This window comes from Polyodon spathula, chromosome 18, assembly GCF_017654505.1.
Source record: "Polyodon spathula isolate WHYD16114869_AA chromosome 18, ASM1765450v1, whole genome shotgun sequence".
NCBI classification, from domain to species: domain Eukaryota; kingdom Metazoa; phylum Chordata; class Actinopteri; order Acipenseriformes; family Polyodontidae; genus Polyodon; species Polyodon spathula.
Genome location: NC_054551.1, coordinates 28,991,755 through 29,005,996, shown reverse-complemented (window position 1 = coordinate 29,005,996; position 14,242 = coordinate 28,991,755). Strand labels below are relative to the sequence as shown.

Sequence of the window (14,242 nt, the reverse complement as noted above, 5' to 3'; positions counted from 1 at the left end):
GTGTAAAAGATTTTCAAGGAAGCCGGTAAGTAGAAAGGGTGATCCCGGTTTTGTAGACTTATACAGAATTAAGTTTTGTCTTCCCCTTGAGGCAGGGAGAAAAGTGTGGGTCGCCAGAATCGAGACTTTAACACATATAAAAGACAAGGCTTCTACTTTCAAGTCCTCCTCATTCTCACAACTGAGTGAGGTATCACTTTTAAAACATAAATGCTGTACCTTCAATGTGACTAACAGCTTTACACCAAAGCTGATAGTTAGCAGTAAAAAGTTAAAAGAATAATAAAAAAAAGACATTAGTTTTAACCTGAATTTTACTTTGTTTTCATCAATTTTTTATACAAATAAGAAACACATTTTTTTTTTTTTTTTACCATCATTCTAACAATAATTGCAAATGGACTGATCTTCTCCGTCCGGATTCCTTTAGGTCTCAATCCTGGGTGAAGTCTGCTTGAAAACAAAGCCTCGTCGGGCCATCTCCTTCATGATGTTAGCGATGTTCCTGCAATCGTCTGTCGAGAAAAAAGAGAAGGGCTGAAAACAATCCGATCCCAGTGTCCTTCGGTCGTGAATTTAGTCACAAACATGATTTTTCTATTTTTACTTTTTAAAGGTTTGTTTAAATCGTTTCTTCATGATGGTGACACTGAATCACTGTGATATTAACATAGAACTTTATTTCAGGTCACACCCTTTCTCGCTAGCTTAAGGAAGTGGAGCAGAGGGAGACTGTTAGGAGAGGGTTCCAGCAGCATGTTTCCTTGAGCAACTGAAACATTAAGACACAACTGAAACCTTTAACTACATAACAATTAGGAAAGTGGTTAATACTTCTATAAACACTGGAAGTAGGCATGAAAGTAATCAACCCTATAATAAGTGTTTCAATTGCTGTAGCATGCTGTGGCTCTAAAATTAAACAAAAAGACAGAAAATTGGCCTTTGTAAGAAAAGAGACAATGCAGACTATAAAAGCCCTGTTGTGTAAAAGGAAAGAAAAAAAAAAACAGGTAAAATTGATTCTTGGTGTCTATATTTCATGTTGAAAATTGGCTCGTAAATCCAATGTTTTTGATCTATGAGGGCCGTTGTCTTAAGAAAAAAACCTTAGTAAATGTGTAATTTCTCCCTTGACGGAACACAGGCGAAAGGCGATCCTTCTTATTCCTCTCTCACTTTCACTCTGTATCCCTCTCTCTCTTCTCGCCTGTTCTGCAGACAGCTTCGTTCTTGTCGGATTACTACCCCCCCCCCCCTTTCTTTTCATGCTCCTTGATGTCTCCATTTCATTACGGCACACCCATTTATCAACCTGTTACTATAAGGGTGACTTTGCCCATATGTAGTTTTTTGGGGTGGACTCTGTACCACACTTTTAGGGTTTTCATTTGAGAAGTGAGATGAGGGGGGCTGCATGCAGGCAAGATTAAAAAAAAAAAAAAAATCACTGCTTAGGTATTAATAAAAAAAAAAGGAAAGTCAAAATAAATGGGCTGGCCAGGGGAGCATTGCATTGCTACTGATGTGTAAATGATAAAGATGCCCCAACATCTATCTGCAGCTACTGTATAAAGAAAAAAACAGGGGAAAACATGGGAGAGCGTTTTATAATCAAGAGGTGGCGATAATAATGTGAAATTAGTTCTCTCTATCAAAGGTAGGGGAGGGAGGCCTTTTAATCATGGTTTAAAGGGTGTGAATGCTGTTTATCATAATTGAACTGTAGCCGGGCTAATTGTGGCCATATTTCACTGTCCGGGAGATGCCCGGCGACGGATGCGGGTTGCTGGAGCGGATGCTTGATCGAACGGAGATAAAGTTAAGACAGAGGATGTCTCTGCTGGGAGGTAGAAGGAGACAGGTACTAAGTGATACAGAGGGGCTTTTCAATCTTTCTGCTAAATAGTATGGATTCCTCCTTAGTTCAATCTCAGCTGGGGGTAGCGGGAGACATGCTTGCTGCGTGCGCTGTGGAACTCTCTCTTTTACTCTTCCCTCAGACGGCACTTCACTCTGAGCCCTGGTACTGAAATGTCCAGTTGTCCATTCCTAATCTGATCGTTTTTTGGTGGTAACTCTAAATGAATTCCAGTGAAACAGCTGCAGTCAGAACTTCATTTCTTTTAATGGAACTTACTTAAAAGTTACCTAACTCACACACATATACACACATGTACTGTACATCCTATACATAATATATTTAACACAGATATTCAGATGTTATTTCTATCCTATTCCATAGCCATATAAAAGTGCGGCCATTATTTAAAATGTTACTAATATTTGCAATGGCTTCTTGTATTCCAAACAACCTGAAATCAGTGTTCAGACCTGAGAAACTAGTATGTCTGCTATTTACCCCATGGGTGTTCCACATTTACATTTCATGGTTTAAAAAAGGAGACAAAAATGACTACTAGGAAAATGTTAATATTACAGCTTAAATTGTTATATTAACAGTACAACTAATGACTAACGGCTCCTTTGGAATTACAGTTAAAAGGCAGGGAATTGTCAAGCAAACAGTGTATTTTATTGGTACAACTGTCAGCTTTTTTTCAACCCAATAGTTCCTTTTTGTTTATAGAGCTGCACATTTCCTTTTATTTCCTAAAGGTCCCTCTTGCATTTATGCACATACAACTGAAAGGTTCCCTGCTTAAAACAGTCAATTTATATTGTACTCAAAGGTGTTGAGCTGTACTCTCCACAACTACTCTATTACAGTAGGTAGCCTCCATTATCTAAACTATTATATTACTTTCTTTAACTGAATAAATACAACTGTCTTCTTAACCCTGTATATGTAATGTTTATGAACAGAGTCATTTCAAAATGAACACATTTCTATTCACATTTCCTACTGGAATCTGCAAGGCTGACTTGTGTCTTTGACATGCTTTTCTTTGCAGGAGCCAACCATCAATTTATGGGAAAGAATTTAGATTTGGAACCCCGAGACTTGTAAGATTTATATATAAACATTACACAGTGCATTAATCATTAATAAAGCACGAGTAATGTGAACTAGCCACTGTTATAAATTATTGATCGCACGCCATTAATAGTTCTAAATAGCAAATATCTTATTGTGCCTGAATTAAACTATTAAATGACACCTAAAATAAGCAATTATTATTGTCAGTTGTTCAGCTTAATTTTATTTACAAAGCTAAAGCTGTTCCATGTGCACAAAAAGAAACACCACAAATATAGACCCAAGAAAAAAAGTTAAAAAGTAAACCAAATTAAAGATATTAATAGTTTGTTATATGGCTTTCTACTTAGGTGTACTTCATTTTAATCTGATCTTCCGCTTTACAATCTTTGCATTTGTTTTGTCTCTGTCCTGGGCTGTTCAGTACAGTAATTTAGTTTTGTGTAAGTCTCTATTGAGTCCACAGCTCCTATTCCGATTAAACAGCCACAAGGCCACCCTGGTCCTCTGCAGGCAGAATGAATCACTCGAGTGCTGGTCCTCTGTAGCAGCGCTGCTATAATAACTTAATGAAGAAGAATAGTGCACCGGGGCTCATTTCCACATGAAAACAAGCCCATCTCTGCTACTCCCTGTTCTTCTAAAGATCATTCTGCTTTTTATTTCCTAGCCGGTAATCAGGATTGTTTTCAAACTGTCTTTCCTGGCTGAAAAAAATAGGCCACCTAGAAGGAAAAATTTTTAATTAAACTTAAAGCTTTCCGAGTGGCCTGGAACCCACTGGCGCTGTGCGGGGAGATTTGTGGAATTCCGAGAGCCTGTGTCCCTGGGAACCGGCTCCAACCACCCCCAAGCAGGTACGAGAGGGAAGTCATTTCTGTACATTTTAGCTAAAGGACGATGTCCCCAATAACTGTCGATGGATTGAAACATGCTCCCCGAAGCCCGTACCCCTTGCAATGGTATGTTTTCTTATTAGAAAGTCTACTGAAACTTTGCAAGCACACACAGGAAGAGGATGACGTCTGATACTAATTGTGGCTACTGCAGCTGCCACTTCCATACTGCAAGGAATCGGTTTTATTTAATAGTAATTTCTTCAATTCCAAAAAATAAACAGCACACATCATCCTTTATATATATATATATATATATATATATAACCATTAAAATATACAACAACAAATCTTGTCAAAATCACTATGACATACTCACAATGCAATATAAAAAACTACAACTTTCTAAAAAGGTCAGTTACAATTTCAAGTTTTACCAGAAAATAAATAAATCAGGTACTTACTCATTGATTGGATCTATAATATATAATTTATCATAAAAAACAGACAATAGTACGCTACTATAGCCAGCAGGCAGCCTGCTCCCAACTTTCGAAGTCACACGTCTGAAGAGGGAACGATACCACAACTCGTATTAACACATTAACTGTATTATTATGAACAGTATTAAAGAGATACATATGTAACAATCTTTATTTTTATATAGAGCCTTTCATAGTGGCCCACCATCACAATGCGCTTTACAAGATACGAGACTAGGGTGTGTGAACTATGCATCAGCTGCAGAGTCACTTACAACAACGTCTCACCTGAAAGACAGAGCACAAGGAGGTTAAGTGACTTGCTCAGGGTCACACAACGAGTCAGCGGCTGAGCTGGGATTTGAACCACTGGTTACAAGCCCATTTCTTTAACCACTGGACCACACAGCCTCCTATATAACTCCATAGATTCCCAAACAGCATGTCAGCGACCCACCAAAAAGTGGTTGCAAAAAAAAGATTCAAGCTGGTAAACATAGGACAATGGTCGGTTTTGTATAAAAAAAACTACTTGAGAAATGTTACCCATTTGATTGATAAAAACTGTTAAAAGTATAATTTGCGGCATTTATCTTCTAATGCAGTTCATTTCCCTATAAAACCTATGCATGCATTAGAGTGTTAATTATGGAAGCCAGTGACCTCACTGGGAAAGCTCTGTCTCTAACCTTTCAACCAAAGCATTTAAAGTCTCATTGAAAAGTTGAGGCAGCTTGTGAAAGGCTCTTCTGTCTGAACGCAAGCAATAGGCAGGCAGTGCCCAAGAGCTGCAGAAACACACAGACCTACCCAGTACTCTAGATAAATGGAAGAAATCCCTGCAAAGCATCAACAATCCTATTAAACGTGCTCCATAAAGATGTCTGGTCAGGGGCTGTTGTCATAACTCACTTTATAACATTGATTTTATTCATCTGAAATGTAAACACGCGTATTATCATTATCAATACAGAAAATAACTTCTTAATATGCAACTACAGCCTGGCATTGATTTTTCAATGTAATCATCCCCTATTGATTTAATAACGCTGATACAGGCTGGCTTTGCTCGTGGGATATTAGAAACATAGATTTCATACATTTCAAAGACCTAACAGCTCCTTTTTTTTTTTTTTTTTTTTTTAAGGCATCATGCGATCTCTGTTTAGGGGACCATTAACAACGGAGGCCCACTAAATCAAGCTGTCTGCACCTCGTCAGAGAGCAGCTTTATACAGGCGGCAGCAGCTCCTTCAGTTCTGAGCTAACACACAGCGGGGGGTGTTTTGTGTACCCAGTCCTCCATTTCAGGTAGGAGAGAAACACATGTGCGGTTACTGGCTTCCCCACAGCTTTTACATTTGGAGCCACAACACCTTGAACTGTAACCTGATTGTTGCCAAGGAACAGCATGCTCATTGAGAGTGGGGTTTTAGGCAGTGACAATGCAGTGCTGGATTGCTGCAGGTGGCTAGTGCTGGAGACCACAATCCAAATCACGACGGAGAAACCTTTCTCCTTGATTGCTGTTATACTGGGAAAAGAGATGAACAGAGAGACCGGATCCCAGTTTTTTAAAATAATGTTTTGGGCATTTTAGTATAGTCGAGTGGTATTTACAGAAAGACATGAATAACAGAAAGACCCAGTAAAAACAACTAAACACACAGCCAGGTGAATTAAACAGACTTACTGTACAGCTGACTGTGCTAACACAGAGTGCCCCAGCAAGTTATTTGTGATCTGCCCTCATTACAGTAATATAAAATGGTTACACTGACATTTTTCAGGGGAACTTTTCATTTTCTTTATCAAGACACAGTATACTATACCATCACAAAAATAAAACTTCTTTGAAAGAAAGATGATAGGCATTGGGCACTACTCAAATAACTTGCACTTAATATAAAGAGTGTTTGAAAACGTTCCCTTAGGTTTGGGTGTGTATTAAATAGAAAAATAAACCACAAATCCCTCCTTACAAACAATACAATCAGATGAGTCAAATCAATAGCATTTAGCCATTTAAAAATACATATAATTTGGATAATTGTGAACTTTGCTGACCTGCCATCTTCTACTTGTCTTTTTGGTACAATTTTAAACCCTGCAAACTGATCAATGAACCAAATCAAATGAAGGCATGAATGTTATGAATGCGGTGAAAAGCTCTTCGCTGGCATGCAAAATAAAAAATGAACTGGACAGACCACACTAAAAGAACATCATTTTATTTGGCCTGTGTGCAGTAAGATCTAGATGTCTTGAAAGTCACCAATACATTCAGTGTCAACTCTCTTGAATAAATGAACATTGCAATAGCATGCAGAGGTGCTGGGAGATTCTGTTCATGGATAATTATTGAGGCGCCTCCCATACCCTGGTAGAGCTGGGAGGGTCGTCTTGTCTTTACTCAGAGAGAGGCTGTCCTGAAAAGCTGATGTGTTTTCTATGCACATTTTTCTTGTCAAGTTGACATGTTAAGTAGATTGATTTTCATATACATGGCTAGGTTATCAGATTACACCGGTGTCCAACACAAACATGTTACTTTATATTCAATAGGGCTCTAATGAGAACAAACTACCTTATGAAGAACTATGGATTTTCTCTGTATGAAACAGAACCCTCATATTAAAACGAGGCTGCAATGTGGTCGGACTGTGCCATCAATCCTCATACCCCTAGAAAATTGCTTATCGCTGTGGTAATAATTACCAGCTTCGGATTTAAGGGATACTCTGAGGTTACAGGACTTAAGAATAAACAAGGCATGTTGGCATTACTGTCAAAGTGAGACCTCCAGTATGAGGACCTCACTACGATCCTCCGCCTGTGAGGATTAAAAAGGTTCTGCTCATTCAATTTTCAGAAAGACAACAGTTCATTCAGTTACAGTTTAGAAATCCACACAACCACTAGATAATACAATATTCAACAAACAATTCACCAAGCTAAAGAACAACTGACAGGTACAATACAGAAACTCAACTAATATATTTTATATATATATATAGGCACCCAGTCAGGCAGAGCTCTGCTCTGTGGTTCTTTTCCATACAGGGAGATGTTCCATTATCTCCTCGCTGACACACTCCTGGCAGATCAGGCTGCTTTCTATCGACCCGTCAGGAATCATAGAGCCATCAAAGCAGTAGGGCCGCTACAAATGTGTTCATTTGCGGAGCGTGGCGTGGCACCTGCGCTCTGGGGGAAGCAGGGGGAGGGAGGGGAAGACAGATCACTGCCAGGCCCCAGCCCAGCAGGTCCATATTTAAACTGTCCCTGTGTTTTATAGCTGAGGACATGAACCAGCGGCTGGGCGCCTGGGGGCCATATATCAGTGTTAAAATGGCAGATTACTGTTAATGAATAATATTTGTGTTCACTGTGTATGTCGGACAGAAGGAATAACCACAAAAAACACGTTCCTCTCTCTCTTTCTCACATTGTCGTATTTTCTCTCCTCTCCTATTTTCACCCCCATCACTTTTTATATTTTTAAATTTGAAAAGGAAATTTCATTTAGTTCAGGGTGTTTAACTGTTCTTCATACCCCAGCTGTCGCTTTGCCTTACAGGATCAGCGGTATTATAACGTGAACACGAGTGACAGCAGTTTGTAAAGAATATGGGCTTACGCTTATTTTGGCTTTTAAGTCTTCAGCGACACTATCTCCTTCTAAAACATCTTCTCTAATAAAAATATTTCTCTCTATCTCTTCTTTTAAAAGAAAACTCTAAACTACACTCAGTCCTTAAATGTCCTGTCTGTGTATTAATATTGTGTATAATGTTCCAATTTCAGAGGTTTCTATTCTGTATAAAAATACCTGCATATTGAGTTTGGGTGGCAAAGTGGAAATGTCTAGCTGGGACACTAGCATTCTCCCTGTGGTTTGAATCTGGCTTGTGTCCAAAACTGCAGTTTCTATGTTTGGGATTTTAGCTATGCAAACAGTGCCACCAGGTGGTAAAATGTCATCACAACTACAGAAAGGCTCTTAAGGGAATAGGTTACATTTTCTCCCTTGCCCGGATGGAAACACTAGGCTTCATCAACCACAGCAAAAGATCCTCGGCAATATTTTTAAAAAGCTTGCAGCAGAGGGTGCTGCTTTTCAGCGCTAGCTTGCTGCTTTCTTCCCCTTCCTCCCATGAGCAGGCAAAAGGCCCGGGGCAGCCCTTGGCAGCCCATTAATCCAGCAGCACACCCAGCCTCCTCAGGGGTGCTCTTTATTTAATGTTTCACACAACCTGGGACGCAGGGACTGGCCGATCTATAGGAAGTGACAATACTTGGGCGCAATATGAAGAGTAAGTTACATTATTATCCAGAATTGCGTTAACGCTACTTACAGATAATTTCCTCATGAAAACAAAATGTATTATTGACTACTCCATGTCAGTGCTAGCCTCACCACTGGCTAGGTGGTGAGGATTAAGGCCAGGTCAAGCTTTCTGGCTCATTACATGTGACTAAACAGATTCCTAGTGCAAAGAGTTTTTTATTTACTGTGAACATGCTGTGGACACCCTGGGGGTCAGGGAGGGGAGCTCAGGGTGTTGGCAATTGGATCGAATACCTTTCCCTTCCAGGTCACTAGCTCATTTGTAGTCTGGCTGGTTGTTGTTAAGGGTGTGCACAGAATACCAAATGTTGCCTTTTAAAAACAGTTTCATTTTTTTCCACAGGATAGTGCTGAACAATGCATCAAGTTCTTAAAGGGGAACACACAATCCTTTCTGGCTTTACAAGCTATTAAGAGCAGGTTACTGCTTAGCTCTGGTTTTATTCGTGTTTTTTTTTTTTTTTTGTTTTTTTTTTTTAGTAGCGAGAGCAGTGACACTCATTAATGTCCACCAGGTCGTTGTTTGTGTGTAATGAGTTCTGGTGGGTCTCAGGTAATTCCCCATCTGCCAGGACTCTATACATTACAATTCAGAACACTGGACTGAAGAACATCAGCATTGAATACAAGGCAAAGCTCTATACTATAGCTGCCCATGCAGCTTAATAAAACAGTCCACCTGTACTGGTAAATCATGCAGATATGCTCACATCTGAAAGCTGTACTCAACTAAAGAGAATTGATGCACTTCCAGAACTAAAGCGCTTTTAAATCTATTTTACGGGATCACATAGCTCCAGTACAGTATGTCAGTGTATATAACTGTGTAATTGGTACTCCTCTGTAATTGTGTTGACTCTGTGTTTTATTGTTTCTTCTGCCTACTGGGACGCCTTTCCAAGAAGCAAGATGATTTAATCTCACTTTGTATATTCCCTTTTCTGGGCTTGTGTTGCGCAGTGTCCCACCCCTTTGTATATTTTGTTATGATTAGTATGATTATGATTTATGTAAATATCACAGCGAAAAGCCGTTTTGTTTAAATGTATGCGGGCGGACGAAAACCGCCCACTATTTAATATTGTGGTGATTCAGCAGGGAGAGGGTTAACTTCTTCTCCCTGCCTTCATGTGTGGAATGCAGGTAATCAGGAGATAAATGATCGGCAATTGTCTCATTAGCTCCTGGCTGCCTGCTATGTAAGATCTCGCTCTCAGAGTGTGGGGTTCTGAGATGGAGAGAGACGGGTTGCATGTAAACTGTAAAAGAACCAAAATGATTGCTACTTACTGTGAACCATCCCTAAGGTACTCGTATCTGTGGTTTGTTTGTGTTTGTTTATTTTAGCCTTCGAGCCGTTTACTTTGTGTTTTGTTCTGTTGAAACTTTTTATTTAATAAAGTACTGAGCGCCGTAGGGTCTCAGTTTCTCCGCCATTCCTTGTTTTGGTTTGTGTTTCCTGGTCTGACATCACCCTTGCAAAGCTAATCTTTCACAGCTTGTTAAATACAGTACAAGTGCTCATTTTCCAAATAACATTAAAGGAATGACACAAAAAAGTGCCATATACTTGGGACTGTGCACAAAGCCAGAACCTGATTTCTGATATCTGAATAGAGGGCTTGAGACCACTGCCAGCCAACAGCATACAAGAGATTCATCGATCTCTTTCACTGGACTTACTGGCAACTATCTTAATCTCTTTAGTAGGTATGTATGTTTATTTATTTATTTTTTATTTTTACACATAATGCACAAATAACTTACTACTGGAAAATATGAAACATGTGGCCAAGGTATAAACACATTTGTTTTGTAAACGGTAAAGTTTTGCCTCTGCTGGATCACTTAGCTGATCATTAAGTTTGCAATCCCCTTGGCAATATTATCTACCTCCATCCCAGTCTTCTGAATTCAGCACCTGTGTCCTAGTGTCTAATGGAATGTCTGCCCAGTCTGGCACTGGAGCAGGATACATCTGCCTGATTAGCAGCTGATTAGGAATTTGGGACTCACCCGTGCAGATCCCGGAACCCAGCTTGCACCTGCTTCCTTCGCAACATTCTTTTGTTGCAGCTTTATTCCAGTAAAGAGGAAAGGTGGCTTCCTTTAATCATGCATTCCTGTGGCTTGGTCTGCTAGCCTAGTGTCTTACACCATAAATGGGTAGCTAACAGTGAGCTAGCTGGCTCGCTCTTAGAGGTATTGGTTTCAGCTTAGGCAGTGCACTGGCATATTTTTTGATCCCACCTGAGATGACCTATTACTGTACATCGAAAACACCCCAAACAAAAAAAAACAGAAACATGTGTCCGTACTGAACTGTTGAACTGTAGTGGCATTTCATATGAAACAAAAGATGATGATGTACTGCCAGGGTCTGCAACATCGCCACAGTCCAGCTATTTGCTCCAACCAAGTCCTTCGTCATTAAATTGAACCAAAAACTCCATGGCCAGGTCCTAAAGCCCTTAATCATTATTTATACAAAATCAACCTGAAATGAAACAATGCATCTATCTGACAGGTTATAATGTGCTGGTATGATCTTGCAGTTGGAAATGACTAAACATTTCGGTCTTGACTCACCTAAATCTTAATTAGACTCTTACTTAATAAAGGGAAATGCGTTTTTCAGTGTTGGTTACCTGTGGGCCAGACAATGCTCCCTTAGTATGTAGATAAAATGTCAAAATGTGACACACTCTTGAAAAATGTTCTTGTTTGTTTTTGTTATAAAGTGTGCTTGGTTCCTAAAACACTGCTGAAACACTTACAGGAACCGCCTCCTTTTTTGTGGATCAGTTGAATTCTCAGGATGCGAGGTGAGCATTGTTATGAATTTCCGAAACCATGCTGCTAAATGCAGTTGAGTTCCAACTAGCTAATCCTCACAGTAATATCTACAGAACCTTAATTAAACAGAAACTCACAACAACAGTGCTGCTGAATAGTGTGTATGGTTATTGCTTTTTTTAACCCCTCTGGCACACACTTGCTGCCAAACTTGGGTAATGACTGCTAATTTGTGTGGACTAGTAAAAATGAACAGGGTTTATGCAAACATTCTCTGCTCTTTTTGTTTTTATTAAGGACAACAACAGTTTGAAATAAAAAAGAGGAATTGCAAGTCAAAGATTTGACCTTATCCAGAGTGGAGAGGCTCTGTGCACCTGGGTTTCTTTCCAGTGTGGTTAATATGGCTGGAATATGATCCCCATTTAGTAAATTGATAACAACATTCATAGGATAAGCAGGTTGATATGTGATTTAAGCACTGCATAAGACTGTGATCTGGTCAGTTGGGTTAGAAACTTCCGAGGAATATCAGGTGGCCTAAAGGACTAAGTTATGGATCACTCAGCTGATTTCTAATAGGAGCAGTGTTGATAATACAGGTTTCCAGGCCTACACACTGGTATCAACTCATTTCGTACTGAACAAAATGTAAATTTCAGGAGGCCTAGAACTCCAGCCCATGCTATTGAAACGTGTTAGGAAGGGAAGTGAATTCAACTGAATGGAACTACTGTAGCTCTGTTGTTGGGAGTCTTATGGTAGCAATAAATACCCCCCCCACCCACCCACCAAAAAAAAAAAAAAAAATTGCACGTAGCACCCAAGGTGTGTTTGTGACCTTAAAGGGGTGAATGTGGGTTTTAAGGAGCCCTTCTGTCTTTTAGTATCACTGGCTAACTTCTCACTTAGAAGTGAAGGAGCGCTCAAGCCAGCCCATCACTAAAGGCCAATTTCATCTTTATTAGCTGAAGATTTCTCCCCAGTTATGTGCAGACTTTCAAATAATTAGTGTGTTTTACGTAATAATGAAATTATGGAAATAGAGAACACTTATTCAAACAAGTCTACATTACCATATTTTTAAATATTTGACTTAATTATGCTTACGAATCAGGGAGACGAGAGCTGGAGACTTTTAAAAAAGCCTCATAAAGTCCTTATTAAGAGTGGGCCGAGGTGGACCTAATGATGTGTTTGGAAATTAAGGCAATCAAACATTTAATGCAAGGCCCTCCTGTAGGCAAAAAGCATCGAAATGAGTCAATTAGACATCCATTATCCCCTGCGCTCGGAAACAAGTGGAGGCTGATCTGCACAGCGTGTTTGTCAAGAAAGCCGTCCACTTAAAAGGAGCTAATAAAATACTAAACTAGTTAACAACAAAGACCACTAAAAAGAAGTGCAATATGTTTGGGTAGGGAGGGAAATCTAGAAATGATTTAGCAATATCTGCATAAGGTTGCATCATAAATCAAAATAATTGAGTTAACATGTAAAATGGATTTCTCAATATTCCCTTAAATTAGGCATCTGCATATTAAAACTCAAATGAGGTAAGGGTGGAATGAAAAATAGAAGGAGGGCAATAGTATAATATAATATAGTGATTCTTTCCTTTGTTAATTTTCCTTTAACCTTAAAACCCTAAAATGATTCATTAGTATGTGAATAACTCATTTACCACTAATTTAGCAATTATTCATTTTGTTTTTGAATTTGATTTTCTCTTATTTTGTTTAACGGTATTTATGTCATATACACTGTATACACATTTCCTTTCCACACTCTCTACTGAAAATGACTGCTGGTATATTTAAGGTGGTTATTTTCAACTTAAAATCCTTACAATGACGCAACAGAGCGTGAAGAACTAATTTAGTTAATTTAGCAATTCACGACATTGGCTGTCTTTTCTTCTTTTCTTCTCGTTTTCCTGGCTGGGATTTATGTCACACACACACCCCTCCCCTCTTTGCTCGTAATAGAAGGTGAGCGGGGCTTGTGCAATACAGGCCTGGAATATGATTCCTCTGCCATTTGCAAATGGTTATTAATTGCGGACTGGAATTTAACGTGCATGGGATAGTGGGGCAGTTGGCCTGGACAGCCAGATCAGACACACTCACACATAGCTCTTCATCAGCGCTCTGCCAGCAGGTCTGAAAAGACAATTACAGCCCCCTGATTGGTGTCAGATAGGGAGGGAATTTTTACAAATTAGGGGATAAATAGAATTTTCCACATGCCGAATGGCAGGGTTAGGAGAGCTGTAATGAAAACCTATACATCACAATCAGGCGGGCAATCCCATTCATACGTCAATGCATTATGCTCACTATTCATAATAATGGTGAAATGACAGAGACAGCCATTGCTGCTGTGTCTGAATAGTGACACCCCCCCCCCCCCCCCATAGCTTCTTTTACGAGGTTCTCCCCCTTATTTATCAGGACAGAGTTCGTGTACTTAGTTTTTACTAAGTAAACTGTGAAAAACATTCTAAAACTTTACTGAAAGCCTAAAATAAGCAATTCAACATAAAAAGCAGTTCATATGTTGCACAATATCTGTTGAGGTAATATTGAGTAAAATATTAATTAGTAAAATATTCCAGCTGCAGGCAGTTGTAAAATACAATATTCTACTACAGTCAGCACTCAGATATCCAACCCTATAAAATTGTGACTTCAGTGATGGTTAAACACGTGTGACGCATATCGATTGTTTCATTTTGGTTTTGTTGGTACAGTACTATATTTTCAACAGAAGTAATATTTTAATTCAGAACGATATGATTCTGAAAATATCACTTACCAAAGAGACGGCTGGACAC

The 14,242-nt window shown here is 39.2% G+C and overlaps 1 protein-coding gene across 1 annotated transcript in view; it reads right to left on the bottom strand.

Moving 5' to 3' along the window:
• Window positions 1-310: 310 nt before the first annotated feature.
• Window positions 311-14,242, bottom strand: part of LOC121294085 (ERI1 exoribonuclease 3-like) — a 66,052-nt gene continuing 52,120 nt past the window's right edge. The window contains exon 8 of the mRNA XM_041217639.1: window positions 311-515. Coding sequence (XP_041073573.1) covers window positions 427-515 — 89 coding nt within the window. The 3' untranslated portion in view covers window positions 311-426. The remainder of the gene's footprint in view (window positions 516-14,242) is intronic.